General features: G+C 36.5%; 1 protein-coding gene and 1 pseudogene across 3 annotated transcripts in view; both read right to left on the bottom strand.

The window, feature by feature from the left end:
* Positions 1 to 18,356, bottom strand: part of MAEL (maelstrom spermatogenic transposon silencer) — a 48,177-nt gene that overhangs the window by 1,028 nt on the left and 28,793 nt on the right. For all 3 annotated transcript variants that reach the window (XM_023207072.1, XM_023207071.1, XM_023207070.2), the window contains 6 exons: positions 17,507 to 17,631; positions 16,695 to 16,749; positions 16,428 to 16,569; positions 5,538 to 5,600; positions 3,857 to 3,989; positions 335 to 410 (listed from right to left, as the gene is read on the bottom strand). In XM_023207072.1, the coding sequence (XP_023062840.1) occupies positions 335 to 410; positions 3,857 to 3,989; positions 5,538 to 5,600; positions 16,428 to 16,569; positions 16,695 to 16,749; positions 17,507 to 17,631 (594 nt within the window). The remainder of the gene's footprint in view (positions 1 to 334; positions 411 to 3,856; positions 3,990 to 5,537; positions 5,601 to 16,427; positions 16,570 to 16,694; positions 16,750 to 17,506; positions 17,632 to 18,356) is intronic.
* LOC111539409 lies at positions 15,751 to 15,869 on the bottom strand (annotated as a pseudogene).

Here is an 18,356-nt window from a genome sequence, read left to right as displayed (position 1 = left end):
TTTTGAGACGGAGTCTCGCTCTGTCGCCCAGGCTGGAGTGCAGTGGCAGGATCTCAGGTCACTGCAAGCTTAAAGCTATTGCCGCTACAAGAAAAACAAGTTTTCTTTTAAATGCCCTGACAAATTCTGAGAAGTTACAATGTGTCCAAGTGACCCAAAAATGTACATAGCTAAACTGTTTAAGGTGCTAATGCCAAATAAAACCTTCAATTCAACAAGTGCCTTATATCCTAAAGCTAATTTAGATATCACTGTTTAAATACCACACCCTGGGATCTTAGTAATAGGCTCTAACATCTTTTAGGTGCATTTTTATAAAATATAAGGTGCTTACCAATGGGTGTGTTTGATCTTTGTTCCTGATCAGCAGAGTTGAAATGAGAGAATCCTGAACTCCCGACCCTCAGCTTCTGTAAGTAGCAGGAAAATACCAGGGGGAAAAATGTTTATTTCTTATCAATTATTGGATGGTCTGTCTTCAATTTCAAATTGAAATTGCAATTTCAATTTCAACTATGCAAACTAAAATGCAAACTAACACTCAAATACTTTTCCAATATCTGATCACTTTTTGCTGCACAGGGGGAGAAAATAGGATAGACTTTGGAGGGAGATTAGGAATTCCAGGGTAAAAAAGGGTTTGCCTTTTTTTTCTTTTTAAGTGAAATTATAGCACGTTTGCTGATAATGAATTAGAACAGAGTGAATCCATGATGATATAGGAGGGGAAAATTACTGAAGCCATGTCCTTGAGTGGTAAGGGAAGGAAATCTAACATACACATAGACAAATTGGTTTTAGATAGGAACACAGAAAAATCATTCATTAAAATAGGAGTAAAGCAGAGGATATGGTAGATGCAGGTAGGATGAGTCATAGGAATATGTAGAAAATCTCTCCCAATTGTTTCTATTTTCTCAGAGAAGTAGGAGGCAAAGGCATCAGCTAGAGCAAAGGTAAGGGAAGAGATGATGAAATTTGAAGGAAAAAGGTAGTGAGAAATAACTGTCTAGGAGAGTAGGAAATCAATCAGACTAGAGAAATGGGTATCTGTCAGGCAACATTAAAGGCCCCTTGAAGTTGGTGGTGATGAATAGTAAGATCGGTCAGCATGGTAGTTCCTTTCCAGGTGCATTTAGCTTCACAGGCATACGAGGAGAGTAGGTGAAGAGTTAGATGTAATCAGGGTTAGTATCTGTCAAGTATGATGAAAAAAAGAGGGCCAATGGAGTTGACAGTGCATGCAAGGCAGTGGAAAACATAGGCCAAGGAATCTGAGTTGGGAAGGAAGAAGGTGAAGGATAGAGACAAAGGTGGTAAAGGAGGAGACATGAGGCTACAGCATTACTAGTGTGAATGGTGCCCTGGAGTTGTGCAATGAAGTGGCCCTGTAAGGGAGTGTAAAACAGTAGAGGCATCAATGAATTGTATATCCCAGTAGAGACTAAATAATTGTTGGCTCTGGGGTACTAGAAGATGGTGGTAGTCTGAGAGGGAGATGTTTGAAATTGAGATTATGAAGGAGGTACCACTGGGGTCCAGGATATGATTATTTGGTAGAAGACAGGATTATTGAAGGAGAGGAAATCGAACTGAGAGGTTAGGGAGCTGGAAGGACTATGTGTAGGGAAATTGAAATAAATATTTCTGGCCGGGCACGGTGGCTCAAGCCTGTAATCCCAGCACTTTGGGAGGCCGAGACGGGCGGATCACGAGGTCAGGAGATGGAGACCATCCGGGCTAACATGGTGAAACCCTGTCTCTACTAAAAAATACAAAAAACTAGCCGGGCGAGGTGGTGGGCGCCTGTAGTCCCAGCTACCCGGGAGGCTGAGGCAGGAGAATGGCGTAAACCTGGGAGGCGGAGCTTGCAGTGAGCTGAGATCTGGCCACTGCACTCCAGCCTGGGCGACAGAGTGAGACTCCGTTTCAAAAAAAAAAAAAAAAAAAAAAAAGAAATAAATATTTCTGATGGAAAAACCAGTTTTCTGGATTGGTGTTGCTCTAAGAACGAAGGGAACCAACTCAGGAGTCTACTGACTCCAAAAAGGTACTACATCTTGGATGGCAGGAAATTCAATGCCTAGGAATTTTGGGGAGACTGTATAAAGAAGTCTGGAAGCCACAATCAAGGACAACTACTTCAAATCTAGGCCCATGACACATGAAGAAGAAAAAGATGTCACCATTTGAAAAGGCTAATAGAGAAGCAGTGTCCTTAGAGGAGGGTCAAGTTTTAGTTACAACCAAGAAGGTAAATAGACTTTCCCCCAAAGAGACTGAAGATATCTGAAATTCTGCTGATAACTAAGGCTGAGAAAACCGACAGGAAGGTTTCTCAGGAGTTGGGGAGGGCTGGGAAATAGGACCAGCCAAATAAGATGAGTCTGGGAGATGAGAAAGAATCTTAAGAGTCCTAGGCTTCCTATAGTAACTGATGTAAACAATGAAAAGTCACATTATTGAGATGAATTCTGATGATGTGAACACAGATGGCGGTGATGAAACTAAGGTAGGGTTTCTCAACCTGGGCACTAATGACATTTTAGGCTGGAAAATGCTTTGTTGTGGAAGGCTGTCCTGTATAGATAGAGTGCTTAACAGCATTCCCGGCCTTTATCCACTAAATGCCAGGGGCACCCCCTCCCCAGATGTGACAACCAAAAATGCCCCCAGGCATTGTCAGATGTCCCATGGAGGACATGAAATGGAGTTGAGAACCACTGGGTAAAAGGTTTAAAGGGAGGGTAGAGAAGGGTCTTGCCTAGAGTACATATGGAGAGATCTGAAGTCCTTCATTTTTATTTTTAAATGATCACACAGTAAAACTTTTTTTTGGTGTACACATCTATGAAGTTTAACATTATGTACAGACTTGTGTAAACACCACAATCAGGATGCAGAGCCATTCTATCACCTCGAAAACCTCTCTCATGCTCAATCCCTTTACAGCCACCCTGTTCCCACCACTCCTATCCCCTGGGAACCACTAATTTGTTCTTGTTATAGTTTTGTCTTCAAAAAAATGTCATATGAATGGAATCATACAGTATATTCTAAAGTACGTAATTTTGGAGACTGCTTCTTTTGTTCAGCATAATTAACTAGGATGAATCTAGTTGTTTTTATCAGTAGTTCTTGCCTTTGAGTTTCCTTTTCACTAAATGTTTATTGTAAAATAACAATATTTATGTAATATCTATTAAGCTCTAAGGCAGGGAGGGCTTGGTACTGTCATATATTGCTGCATTTAATCCTTACAAATACTAGCCCCCATTATTGTTCTTGTTCAATAAATAAAAAATTAGTACAGAAAGTTCAAGTATCGTGCATAAAGTCACAAAGCTTCTATGTAGCAGAACCTAAAATAAAATTCAGGAATTCTGACCCTATAGCCCATACTCTTAACTGCTATGTACTTAGTGGTTTAGAGGCCTACTAATAAGTAAACAGCAGACAGGGAAGGAAGGTGGTAAAAAAATTAGATAGCTTTTAATCAAATCCTAAATCAGGTCTTAAACATTTTTGAAGTAGATGTTCAGAATATTTATATTACTTACATTCAGATACTTAATTTTTGGAATACATCTTTGGAAATGTTTTATATAAAGACTAAATACTGGTTTTAACTTTCTTAAAATTTTGTTAAATTGGTAGGAAATATACCAGAGAAAAAAGAATTTTACTAGACGCATCTGGATTAGGAACTTTTTGACATTCCATGAAGGACTTCAAAATAATGTTTAAGGGGAGGGAAAGAACCAAACAAAGGCTTGATCTTTTATAGCTGTTGGCCAGAATCACATTGAGTAGAACAGCTAAAGAGACCAGCAGCTCTTAAAAGTCAGGTTCTTACCTGGTAACGCCCTGCATCCAATACAACCATTTTGGGTGTCACACTATTGCTGGCCTCATAATCTTGTAGTGGTACATGAGCCTCTGTGAGCTGGATTCCAAAGAGAGTGGCCAGAGAATTACTGATGCAGTACCTTTAAAAGAAATAAAAATCTCACTATCAGAATCTAATTTAATTCACCTAAAAGTATTTGTATTTTAAAATCTCTAACAAAAAGAAAGCATCTGAGATACTGTTATAAACTGGGAAAAAATAAATTTGGTGATTCAGAGAAGACATATAAATAAACAGCAATACATATAATAAAACAGGTTATTACTGGTGAGCAATCTTTTAATTACCAGATAAAATTTTAGGTTCATTTTAAGGGCATGGCAATGAAGGTAAAGATTACTACGATTCCCAAACGTTTAAGGCAAGGAGAGGGAAGTGGCAGAAATAAGACAACAACCATAAACACTAATCTATCCTCTGAACTAATATCACCCACTGGGCTACCAGAGCACCCAGATTATCTGGGGCTCCAGGTACTTTCACTACAAAATGAGAACAAAAGACCTATGTGTTAGAGTACCCCAATAAGGAAGTGGTTCTGAAGGTTCACCCATATTGCTAGGAGAGGTGACATGGACAGAAAATAAAAGTAATATGATGTACAAAACCACCTTTATTTTTATTTTTTGTGAGTACATAGTAGGTGCATATATTTATGGACTACATAAGATGTTTTGATACAAGCATGCAATGTATAGTAATCACATCATGGAAGATGGCATATCCATCCCGTCAAGTATTTATCCTTTGTATTATAAACAATCCAATGATTCTCTTTTAGTTATTTTCAAATGTACAATTAAATTATTATTGACTATAGTCACTCTGTTGTGCTATCAAATACTAGGCCTAATTCATTCATTCAAACTACTTTTTTGTACCAATTAACAATCCTCACTTCCCCCTCACCCCTCTAGTACCCTTCCTAGCCTCTGATAATCATTCCTTCTACTCTCTATTTCCATGAGTTCAATTGTTTTGATGTTTAGATTCCACAAATAAGTGAGCACATGCGATGATTATTTTCCTGTGCCTGGCTTATTTCACTTAACATAATGACATCTAGTTCCATCTATGCTATTGCAAATGACTGCATTTCATTCTTTTTTATGGCTGAATAGTACTCTATTGTGTATATATACCACATTTACTCTATCCATTCATCTGCTGATGGATACTTAGGTTGCTTCCAAATCTTGGCTATTGTAAACAATGCTGCAACAAACATGGGAGTGTAGATATTTCTTCAATGTGTTTCCTTTCTTTGGGGGATATACTCAGCAGAAGAAGTGCTGGATGATATGGTAGCTGTATTTTTAGTTTTCTGGAGAACCTCCAAACTGTTCCCCATAGTGGTTGTACTGACTTACATCCCACCAACAGTGTACGAGGGTTCCCTTTTCTCCACATCCTCACCAGCATTTATTATTGCCTGTCTTTTGGATATAAGCCATTTTAAACCAGGGTGAGATAATATCTCACTGGAGTTTTGATTTGACCCCCTTTGTTTTAAAAGAGCATTGTGGAAACAGAGTTACCCCGACTGCCAAAGCAATAGCAAGCAAAACGGCACAGAATAATTTAATCAGAATACAGTATTATGAAGAAACTCCTTTCCCCAACTTACGCAATCTTCTTGCAAACAGCTAAAGCACAGAAGAGAATATCATTTTCTTCATGCCACTTGCACCTGTACAAAAAAAAAGGACTTTAATATTCTAACTGAAGTAGCACTGCTTAAAGGTTTTTATATGCCAGATTTCTATCTGAAATCTTTTTAAAAATGAGGTTACTTAAAGATTAAAACTTCAAATTTAACACAAAGATTTTTAAAAAACAGATTTTAATGCTACCTTCTCTGATACAAATTCGTGATACCACACAACCTACACATAACCATACAGTCAAATTTTACCTTGAAATAAAATGAGTGCTTCTGGCACATCAGTGACATGCACTCATTCAACAAACATTTATTCAATGTATACTATTTGCTAGGCCTTGTGGTAGGCACTAGAAATACAGTATTGAAAAAACAGAAACTATTGTCCACACAAAACTTACTTTCCAGTGGGAAAGACAGATCAAGAAAGATATGCAAGCATAATACATAATAAATTAGAAAACTAGGAAAGTTCTAAGGAGAAAAAATAAAAAGGTGATATAAACTATTCGGGAGGAACAACATTTTAGATAAAGTGTCAATGAAAGGTAACACTGAGAAGGTGGTGTTTCAATGGAGATCTCAGGAGGTCATGTTGGTGAGGAAATGACGGAAATATTTGTGTAAGTCAATACAAGGTTACAAACACTAAAATAGCACACTTTCATGACAAGAGCTGCTATAAACTTGTGTATCTTTCCAATGAATACACAGTCTATTAAGACTCAGAGCAGCTCTACTTGTACAATACAAAGCTTGCCTAAACTTAACAAAAGTCTTCATTTAAAATTATAAACATTTTAAATAGTAAAAGTGTAAAAAGTCCATTATTTGCACTGGATGAAAGTTATTTCATGCATGGATGAATGGAAGACTACTTAAAAATAAAATTAAGATTTTCCCACTGTTTTTCCAAAGAAAAGTGATCCAATAAATGTGGTAGTTCACAAAACTGTAACATGAAGCCTTAGGTTAAAACAATACACAAACTATGTACATATATACACATACTATGTACCGGCAAAAGATAAAAATTAAGAAAACAAAAAAACCCTAAACTGGCTGGGCACAGTACGCTATAAGATACTCTACCTTTCTACACAATCTTCTGTATCCTGTTAGAGCTATTAGTTTGCTTTTGTTCCTGGGATTATCTCATTCTTCTGGATTGTGAGTTGTGGTCTCCCCATTTTGTTCTTTTTCATGTTGCAGGCTTTTCTTGAATGCCTGATTATCCTTAACTGCGTTTTTAGATATGAGGCACAATCTGTGCTCACTGCAACCTCCACCTCCCAGTTTCAAGCGATTCTCATGCCTCAGCCTCTTGAGCAGCTGGGATTACAAGCATGTGCCACCACACCTGGCTAATTTTTGTATTTTTAGTAGAGATAAGGTTTCACCATGTTAGCCAGGCTGGTCTCAAACCGCTGACCTTAGGGAATCCACCCACCTTGGCCTCCCATAGTGCTGGGATTATAGGCGTGAGCCACTGGGCCCAGCAGGCTTTCATTTCTTTGAGTCACTATTCAGGCCATTTTTTATCGGAAAGGTCCCCCTTTCAACCCAAATCTCTGCTCTAAGAAATTCTATCTTCACAAAAGAAACAAATAAAACATTTATTCCATATAGTATTTAATAGTTTTTAAACCCTTACAACACTTAAGTGACTTCTTCTGCATATGATTTTTCAAAACTTTTTGAAACTCTTTTGAAATTCTACCAGAATTTACCATACACGACTAATATCTTTACACTAGAGTCTTTTTGGACAGGAGATTCTGAGGCCAAGGATGACTGTGTCACTCTTTCCCATATTTCCCACAGAAATTTTCCCATACAAGTGCCTTATGTACAAGAGCAGTTCCAATCCTGCTAAGTATCAAAAGCTCATTAAATTGGACTAAGAAAAACTATTTTAAAGTGATAAAGTATAAAACTGCATTTCTTAATACTACTGTTGCTAGGGTTTCTGGTTCAAGATGGTGAATTAAACACATGCACAAATTTATCTCTTCTTGGTCCCAAGACCCTGTGAAGATGACAGTCAAAGAATAAAAACGCTAGATGTCCACAATAAAGGAAAAAGGCAGGAAGAGGCCTCCATAGAAAAGATTTTAACAAATCTTTGGCAAATAAACAAAATAAATGGTAAATGATGAAGCTGGAAAGAAGTCACAGTCTTCAGTGCTCAAGAGGCTAACAGCAGAAGAAGGTCTGCCTATCAGAACTCTGAAGAGGCTCTGGACTTGGGAGCATGTCTCTACTCACAGAACAGAAAGGGAAGACACGAGGCTGAACTTCTGTAAAAGGAATAGTCTACTTCCCTGACCCCCCATGCAAAAAAGTAAACTGTTCTTGGAAAACCAGGCAGCAAGAATGGCTGCTGGTACCCTAAAGCAAAGCCTTTCATATTCTAGCATTTAGGATTTTGACTCCAACTAAACATCTCTCTTGTCTGCTTTCCTTACAGGAAAGCCTCATCAGTTAACAATCCCCACTGAACAATATGGAACACTCAGCTTTGTAGCCTCATTTCTAAATATGAACACAATCAAGGATAATCAGGCATTCAAGAAAAGCCCACAACATGAAAAAGAACAAAACAGGGAGACCACAACTCACAATCCAGAAGAATGAGATAATCCAGGGAACAAAAGGAAACTAATAGCCCTCACAGGATATATAAGATTGTGTAGAAAGGCAGAGTACTTTATAGAGTGGTAAAGAAGACCAAATACTTCACATGGATTTATGAAATTATTACATCCAGAATCCCAAATCCCAGTTTTTCTCATCTCTTCAACCCTCATCAACACTGATGATGGCTATGATTTGTGTAACATAGCAACACTTACAGGCTGAGAGGTACTGAGACTTCGAAAAGCCTCTGCCCACATTTTAACTTATCAGAGCTCATCAGGGCTTGTGCTGAGTTCTCTTCTCTTTCTGCTGTTTGCTGAGGTGATCTCATGTACACGCTGTGAGGTCCATCAAAGCAGAAGACTTGTCTTCCTGTACTGTATCTTCAGTGCCCAGCACATAGTGAAAAGAATGCTGACACTACCCAAACTGCTTTACTGAGCTCTAGCAGGATGACAGTTGCTTGCCTGCTATCTCCGGATGTGATGCCTCACCAGGACCTCAGAACATTGTAATCTTGCTCCTCTCCTCCCCATCTATCCAGTAGTACACACTAGAAACCTGGGTGTCATCTTTCATTATTTCTTTCCATTTTCTCTCTCTGGGTCCAGTCCATCAGCAAGGTCTACTGACTTTAACCTATCTTAAATCGACCTATTCCTCTCCATCTCTCCCTGTGTTCTTGTGTGTTTAAAATTTTTCTAATGGTTTATGAGCCCCCCTCATTGCTTCAGCCTCATCTTGTGCATTCTCCTCTTCACTCATTACTCCACAGTCACACTGACTGTCTAACAATTTCTAGTAAACACCAAGCCTTTACCTCAAGGTTTTTCTATCTCTGTCCAGGGTGCTCTTCTTACCATTTTTTGCATGGCTGCATCCTTCTCCCACTTCGGTTCTCAGTTCTAATGTCACAACCTCAAAGTCTTCTTGACCATTCTATAAAGTGGTCTACTTTTCTATACATTCTTCTCTGTTAGAGTGTCCTGTTGATTTTCTTCTTAGCACTTACCACAAGCTAAAATTATAATTTGCTTTATTATGTACTGTATGTTTCTTTCCTACTTAACTGTTAGCTTCTTGATGGCAGGGACCACATTAATTTTGCTCACTTTCAGATCATTTCCTGGCACGGAGGAGGTGCTCAATAAATATTTGTTGATGAAATAAAGGCTACCATGTTTTAGTCAGCAAGTCATAGACAGTGAATTAGTCCAAGAACAATTATGACAAGAAGCATCAGGAGAATAGGGGATCTATAAAAGTTATAAATATTCTAGCCTCTAAAATGCATGTTATTAACAGACTGTTTACTTAAGATTCTAATATTCAAATTGTCTAATTGTACTCAATTTCACCAATGCAAAACCTACCCATTTCTGTTAGAACTAGACAAAACATTTACCACAAATTTATTACCAACTTTAAGGTCTTTCAGTAAGCGTTTAAGAGCAGTGGTTGGAATAAGTTTCATTTGCTTATATTAACAGACTCTAACAGTTTCTATTGTACATGACAATCCAAACTCCCTTGTAAAATATCATACATTTGAATCTTATTATGTTGTGAAGCTCAATAAAAAGTAGATCCATCCTGTCCAAAGAAGTTTAGTAAAGTGCCTACAGTACTGTGTAAGAGTTTTACCTTTAACAAAATCCCATAGCATGGACCTCAAATGTCTTAAACTAGAGCTACTCTAATCTTGTTGCAGAGTATAGCTACTCTGCTGAACTCAATAATGTATTTCTTCAATTATAAAACACATTTTCTTCACATTTTAACCAAAATTAGAATGCATTTTACAATTGAAGGTATTGCACAATGTACATTTGACAGTCTAGAAATCACTGCCATTGCCTAACCATGTACAAATTTAATTATTAATCTTGATGGTAACCAGACATTTGCAATCCTTCAACATTTTAGTCAATAAACCATTTAAAGATTATTTGAGGACATATTAAGTTTGTCCCAGAAAACTTTCTTTTGACCCCTTCTGAAAAAATCAAGAAAGAACTGGCATCAAAACTTGCAGAAAGGGTATGCTTAGAACAAAACCCCAGAGACAACAGTGGAGTTCTTTTTTAAGAAATGCTGTATCACCAACACTCCTAATGACACAGAGGACAATAATGTATAAAAACATGGACAACGAATGACTCAATGTGAAATTTCAGAAATACTTCAGCCTGTAACTGAGGTAATGGTACATAAATCCAAATATCTTAACACATCATTCATAAGCTTTACAGATTAACAAGAACAACAAACGTGGGGAAAACAAAATCTCCACCTGCAGCATAACTAGAAGAACGCTACAAAACTCAGTTGTCTATAAATAGAAAAATGAAAACTGTAATTTCCAATGGAGCAATTTCTCAGTCTCCTACCCCAACCTTTATATGGAGTAGAGTCCAGAAAAAACTGTGGGGAAGAAAGAAAATGGAGAGCCTAAGATTAAATTAAAATCATTTTTACAATGAGGAAGCCCATTCTTTATATAAATATTCAAACAGTCCTAGTAGATCAGAGCATTGACTATAGGCAAGTGCCGTGCTAAGTGAAAGAGGAAGGGGGAAGGGCCCTTTAGAAATTAGGTGGAGAAAAAAAAGCAAAGGGGGAAATTCAAGATCATGCAGGAAATAAAATTCTAAGAACCTACAACCACACTCCCACCACCCTGAAAACATTCATTAAAGAACCTGTACTTTGTCACATTGACAGACAGGAAGGTTCCTGGAAGAAAGACTCTCAATCAAACCTCCCCATAAATTATCAGCCTTGTCCAAGAAATGCAAAGGAGCAATGTATCTTCATCTACAGAAAGCTATTATAGGAAGAAAACAAGCTATTATAAGAAGAAGATAGCCAGGCATGATGGCTTGCACCTGTAATTCCAGCAATTTGGAAGGCTGAGACAGGAAGATCGCTTGAGGCCAGAAGTTCGACACCAGGCTGGGCAACACAGCAAGACTCTGTCTCCATGACAAATGAAAAATAACTAGGTAGGCATGGTAGCACATGCCTGTAGTACCAGCTACTCAGGAGACTGAGGCATGAGGACTGCTTGACTCTAGGAATACCAGGCTGCAGTGAGCTATGATTGTGTCACTGCATTCCGGCCGGGGTGACAGAATGAGACTCTCTAAAAAAAAAAAAAAAAAGAAAAGAAAACAGAACAGGAGAATCAAAACACTTTAGCTGATAATTTTTCATACACCCACCCCCCAAAAAAATATGAAGGAGGGGAAAAATGTAACATTACGGTGTTAGTCTGTTCTCACACTGCTATGAAGTAATATTTGAGACCAGGTAATTTATAAAGGAAAGAGGTTTAACTGACTCACAGTTTTGCATTGATGGGGAGGCCTCAGGAAATTTACAACCACGGGAAAGGCAAAGGAGAAGCAGCCACTTTCTTCACAAGGCAGCAGGATGGAATGAGTGCAAACGGGGGAAATGCCAGATGCTTATTAAATCCATCAGATCTCATGAGAACAGCATGCAGGAACTGCCCCTATGATCCAGATACCTCCACCTAGTCTCACTCTTGACACGTGGGGGTTACAGGGATTACAATTTGAGGTGAGATTTGGGTAGGGACACAGAGCCAAACCATATGAGATTTGGGTGGGGACATAGAGTCAAACCATATCAATTACCATTCCATGTTAAATTAAATATCCTGAAAAAGAATATGAGAATAAAAAACACACCCTGAATGAGAAACTTCAAAACTAGAAAAAGAAATAAACAAAAAAGAAGAAATTAACTCAGGAAAGAGAGGGGAAAAAAAGACAAAAACATTACAGAAAAGAACTAAATTACCAACTGCCCAAGGCTGAACAGATTCATTTGTAAAGTTAATAAGAGAAACTGAAGAAAGCAGAAACTATCATGAGAATAAACAAAGTAAAAAGTGTCAGAAAAAGTGACTGAAAGGCAAAGAAGATCAAACATACATATATATTGGACTCCTTTTAAGAAGAAACATTAAACAGTGGAACAAAACTAATATTAAACTATGATCTAAAAAAAATCTCCAGAAATAGAACCTGATTCTGCATATTGAAGGAGCTCACCAAATGTCTCAGAAAATGGACCTGCATATAAACTCGAAGAAATATCCCAGTAACAGTATTAGACTTTAAAAATGAAAAAAGACTAAGGTCATCTCCAGGCAAAATGATGAACTAACTCCATTCAAAAAGATCACATAACTAAGGCCAAGATAACTAAGGCCAAGAGAATTAACTGACCAAATTTCACAAAAGGAACACACAAAGCCATAAAATGAAGTTGCATTTTCTAGAAACTCAAGGAAATACTGTGTAAACCATTAGAAAAAGTTTTAAACATGCAAGAACACAGGGAATACTCTTCCATGAGCCCCTGATCAATTTACTGTATTAAGGTTCAGCAAACTTTAACTTTTAAGGCATCAAATATCACAGCAGGCAGCTTACAACTACAGGAAATGCAATGAAACACAGACAGAAACACAGTAATAACAGGAGATTACTCTCAACACAAGATATATCAACTGGATAAAATATAACTAATGAAAATATAAAATATGACTAAAGAAAATCTAAACAATACAATCAATATAGATGATGTATGTGTGTGGATCTCAAATGCTATATCCTGAAAAGAAAGTATATTCTCATATGCCAAGAGAACAGTCACAAAAACTGATTCTAACATTAAGTCAGCAAAAAAAACCCCTAAATACCAGTAACTCCCATAAAGTAAAAATATTATAAATGCTTTCTGATCACAATGTAAAAGTACTGGAATTTACTAAAAGAAACAAAATGCAGAAAGTCCTTTTCACTTGGACATTTAAAAGCCTTGTTTTAAAGAGATGGTGGTTGAGAGTTATAATGACATAATTTATTTAAAATGGCAATGAATATATGGCACGCAATAATCTATGTAATTCATTGAAAACAATGATTAAGAGAAACTTCACTCTACTAAACACATTAAAAAATCAGACAAAAGATAAATAAATTACATTTCCAGCCCCCAAAACTAGAAAAACAACAATATACAAAAAGAATAACAGCAAAAATTAATTAGGAAGAGAATAGAAAAACAGGTCTAATAAATTAAAATCCTATTGTAGACAACACACTTGCTTACAAAAAAATGAGACAGCACAAATATACAATGACAAGATAACCACTGAAACAGATGAAATTTTAAAAAATTTTAAGAGACCACACTTCCTTGCAGATCTTTAAACAAATAACTTTGAAAAGCTACATAACATGTACCATTTTCTAGAAACATACAGATTACCAAAATTTACCTCATTAAAATTAGAAAGCCTAATAAAACCAATTTCCATAGAAAAACAGAAAAAGTTATCAAGAAACTGCTCCTACAAAAATGTGCCAGTCCCAGAGATGCACAATCTGCATGAGAAAAATTTTAAAACATATTTGAAAGACACAAAAGTAGATTTGAACTATGGAAAGATGTCCCTAGTCTTTGGAAACAACTCAATACTATAAATATTTCAGTTATCCCCAAGTTAATTTATAAATTTAATGCAATCCTAACAAGCTTTTTTTAAGTGAAACTAGAATAAAGTTCTTCTGAATATTATTTTTGTTTACAAAACAGAAATGTATCAGACATTCAAAAGCTAAATTAGCAAAAATGGAATATGAACATGGAATACAAACAAGCAAATGAACTTAACTATTAATATATTCCAAAAGAGTAATTTGTACTGAAAGGGGAAAAAAGAACCTAAATAACTTCTGAACAAAGTATTTTGACTATATACTTTCAGACTATAAACAATGATAAACAAACTCTAAACAGTTGTATGTCTTTTAAAAAAAATAATGGTACCATATAATTCTAAAAAATACTGACAGCCAGGGTTCTCATTCTTAGAGAAAGGAAATTTTTTAAAAAGTAAAAAAGCAAGAGAACTCTATGGTATTGGATTGAAATAACAGGTTAAGTGTGAACTCATGGTAAGACAGAGATGGATAAAAAGACTGACAGACCTAGCTACAAACAGATATGTATGGAGAGTGTGTACACACACACACACACAAACATATATTTCCTAGCTCTCTACTAAGGGGATATAGAATCAATAACACTTTAGTAAGAAATGAGCACACCTACCACCAAGATTCTATCTCCTAAATATTATGCTCCACTAAAAGAAACCAGAGATTCTTGGGAGAAATGGCTAATCCAGGGCTGGAACAGAGAAAGTACAAGATAGGCCTGTAACATATTGTGCCAAATAGAAAGCAAAGCAGCACTGTTAGATAGAAAGCAATGAAGCAATGTCAAAAGGACACACAAACCCCTGCTTGAAGGTACTCCCGCTGGCCATATATGGAACAATTTGATCATAAAAATAAATTACAATAATAGATTAAAATGTATTGAATAAGAATCCATGAGTCCATGCTCATATAAATGAAAAAAAAAATGGGTAAAAAGGAGAAACTTTTTTTCTTTCTTTTTTTTTTTTTACAGTGGAATGGCAACCAATAAATGCAGAAGGAACAATCAAATGAGAAAAATCACCTTTCACAATGACAGTAATAATTGACTCAGGCAAAAGTCAGCACTTGATACTAAAATTTGTATATGAAAGTTTGAGGAAGAGAATACCTACCCAATTTGAAAGTATTTCCCCACAAAATATTTATTAATTATATGGTAAAAAGCCAGGAGCTCATGCATGTAATCCCAGCACTCTGGGAGGCTGAGGCGGGTGGATCACGTGAGGTCAGGAATTCAAGACCAGCCTGGCCAACATGGTGAAATCACTTCTCTACTAAAAATACAAAAATTAGCTGGGCGTGATGGTGGGTTCCTGTAATCTCAGCTACTCGAGAGGCTGAGGCATGAGAATTGCTTGAACCTGGGAGGTGGAGGGTGCAGTGAGCTGAGATTACGCTACTGCACTCCAGGCTGGGTGACAGAGCAAGCCTCTGTCTCAAAAAAAAAAAAAAAAAATTACATGGTAAAAAAACAGTAACTTTCCAAGAGAGAAATACTGACAGGTACTATCTTAAACAAGTGATCAAAGTTATCATATACTTTCAGACTATATATGTAATGGGACAAACTGACATCACATGCCTCCAGATATGACACACTGAGCAGTCACATAATCCCTTCTGTGGTATTCCTGCCAAAAATGCATAATCTCAATTTAACCATGAGGAAATACCGATCAACTAAAAGTGAGAAACATTCTATAAAATAACTGGCCTGTACTCAAAAATATCCAGATCATGAAAGTCAAAGTAAGACTGAGGAACCGTTCCAGATTAAAGAGATAAATAACTAAGTGCAACATGTGGTCTTGGACTGGACTCTAGAATTTGTCTGGCTATAAAAGACATAGTGGAACAACTAATACAATATAAATATGGTCTTCAGATTAGATAATAGTATTGTGTCCTATATTCAATATCTTGATTTTGATCATTACACTATGGTAATATAAATGTTCTATATACACACGCGTGCACGCACACACAGTAAAAGCCTACAGCACCCAGTATTCCCAGGCAGTCTCTCACCTAAGTACTAACCAGGCCAATCCCTGCTTAGCTTGTGAGATCAGACAAGATCAGGCGTGTTCAGGGTGCTATGGCCGTAGACTAAACATTCTTATTCTTAGGAAATACATATTGAAGTATTTCAGTATAAAGAGGCATAATGACAGCAACTTATCCTGAAGTGATTTTGAAAAAGTGTATATATATTTAGAAACAAAATTATAAAGAAAATGTATTAAAAATGTTAGCAATTAAGGAAACAGAGAATAGTAAACTTTGTAATATTTTTGCAACTTTTCTGTAAGTGTAAAATTATCTCAAAATAAAAAAACTTTTGCCGATTGATTTCACTTATATATTCTTTTACATGTAAGTACAAGAGTTCTATGTAATAAAAATCTCTCTAAATAAATCTAAGGACATTCTTTCATCAGTATAGAAATTCTAAGTGATAAGAAAGAACAGTTTATTTGGCAGGTTTGTTTTTAGTGATACACAAGTAACAATGTATCTTACTATCAATGAAATCTTATATTCAAGGAAATACAATGATTCCAAGCTTTCATGGGAAAATATTGCATAAAAAGGCAAAAAAGTCCTACCATATTTTCCCAGTTTAGAAAAGAAGTCAAAATGACTCAAACAAAAATGCTAGCGATACCTTGTGTTGCTAGAATAATCCCACATGGCCACATCTAGGAGGCTTCGAATCCAAGTCTTAGAGGGTTCCTTGAGAAATTTTTGTTGGTAGATCCCCACTACAAGGTCCTCTACAGTGAGAAGTTGTAGATCTTGCCTGATTTCTTCCATTAGTAAATAGAAAAACACATACAATTAGTAAATTTAGATACTCGGAAGATATCAAAGTAGAAACAAATACAGATATTAATTATAAAGCACTTCTGCAGCAACCCAGAGTTTTACTTACCTGACGCCTTTGCCATGTGCTTCAAACACCAGTTGACTCTTGTTCTATCATCAGACTGGAGAAAGCAAAAAACAAAACAAAACAAAACAAAAAGCTACTTGTATCTTCTCCTACTTTGAATGACTTATAATGCTGTCCTTTCAAAATGTGGGGGTTAGGAGGTAGGGGGCACAGGAAAAAGACTGAAGAGTTTGTGCCAACAAAATGAAAACTATAAAAAATTGACATAGAAAAGACTACAGCTATTATTAGTCAGTTACATTTATACAGAAATGTTAAGATACTTTATGAGAAGCAAGGGAGACCTAGGGTATGCAAATGAAGAAATCAATGTTCAGAAAAAGATCAGATAATCACCTCATGGTTATACTAAGTAGCAAGGTTAAAACCCAACTTTTCAACTCCAAGCCTTGAAGAATATCATCTCTCTAAACATTACAAACAAAGAAGGAAGGGATTGCTACAAAGACAGTTTTGAAGAAAAGGTAATCTTGTTTGGTAAGATAGGTGTACAGAATGGAGTATCCATTCTTAAGGGTAAAAAATATTGCAGATATTTCAGAAAGAAGAACTCAGAGAACATGAACTCTACCAAAATAGAAATATGTTTAGCTTTTGCAGTCTTCAAAATCCCTCCAAAATTGGAGACATTTTTAAAATAGGCACTACACCTAATTACATTCAAAACAATTCAAAATGAATGTGTGTTTAAGACACACAGACAAAAGTACACAGGCAAAAATTTCTTTGTTTTATGGATCTTTTGGTATTATAAATTGATACCTTAAAAGTACTTCTTAACCTGAAATTACCTTGCAGTAGATAGGTGGCCAGTTCCCTGGGTTGGGATGAATAAATCTATAAAGGTTTTGTAACACAGTTGCTTGGTTATGTCCACGTTCAAAATTTGAAATAGGAATCTTGTGACTAGAATCACCTGAGGGAAATAAAAAGGAGAACTTCAAACTTTGAGCAAGACAAATATTTTGGGGTAGGTATGGAAGTAGGGGTACAATAAGAGGATAGTGGGTAACACAAAGTTAAGTACCTGTACAAAGCCGTTTTGGTAAGGATTTTACATATTTTAACCCACAGTCTTATAGCCATTCTATGATGTGATGTGTGTGTGTGTGTGTGTGTGTGTGTGTGTGTGTGTGTGTGTGCGTGTATGAGAAACAACTGAGAAATTAGTAAGTTAATAACTGGTAAACAATTGAGTCATGACTTAAACCTAGGTTTGTTCAGTAACCAGGCCTGCAGTGTTTTACTACTCCCATGCTGCCTTTCATAAATTTTTTACTAGTAAGGCTGGGAAACCTAATAGTAATGATTGCTTTATAAAAAAGTTATATGACGACGTCCACTTCACAGGAAAAAAAGACCATGTAATTTAGACCAACTTTCCCACAGAAAATAAAAAAGTGTGAGGATATTAAGATCACACAGAACATTAAGGAATTAATGGGTTAAGATTAAGAGAATATGCTGGGTGCGGTGGCTCACGCCTGTAATCCCAGCACTTTGGGAGGCCGAGGCTGGCGGATGACAAGGTCAGGAGATCAAGACCATCCTGGCTAACACGGTGAAACCCCGTTTCTACTAAAAATACAAAAAATTAGCCAGGCGTGGTGGCGGGCGCCTGTAGTCCTAGCTACTTGAGAG

The sequence above is a fragment of the Piliocolobus tephrosceles genome, chromosome 1 (assembly GCF_002776525.5).
Source record: "Piliocolobus tephrosceles isolate RC106 chromosome 1, ASM277652v3, whole genome shotgun sequence".
Classification (NCBI taxonomy): Eukaryota; Metazoa; Chordata; class Mammalia; order Primates; family Cercopithecidae; genus Piliocolobus; species Piliocolobus tephrosceles.
Note: the sequence above shows the minus strand (reverse complement) of the source record. Positions and strands in the feature narration are given on the sequence as shown.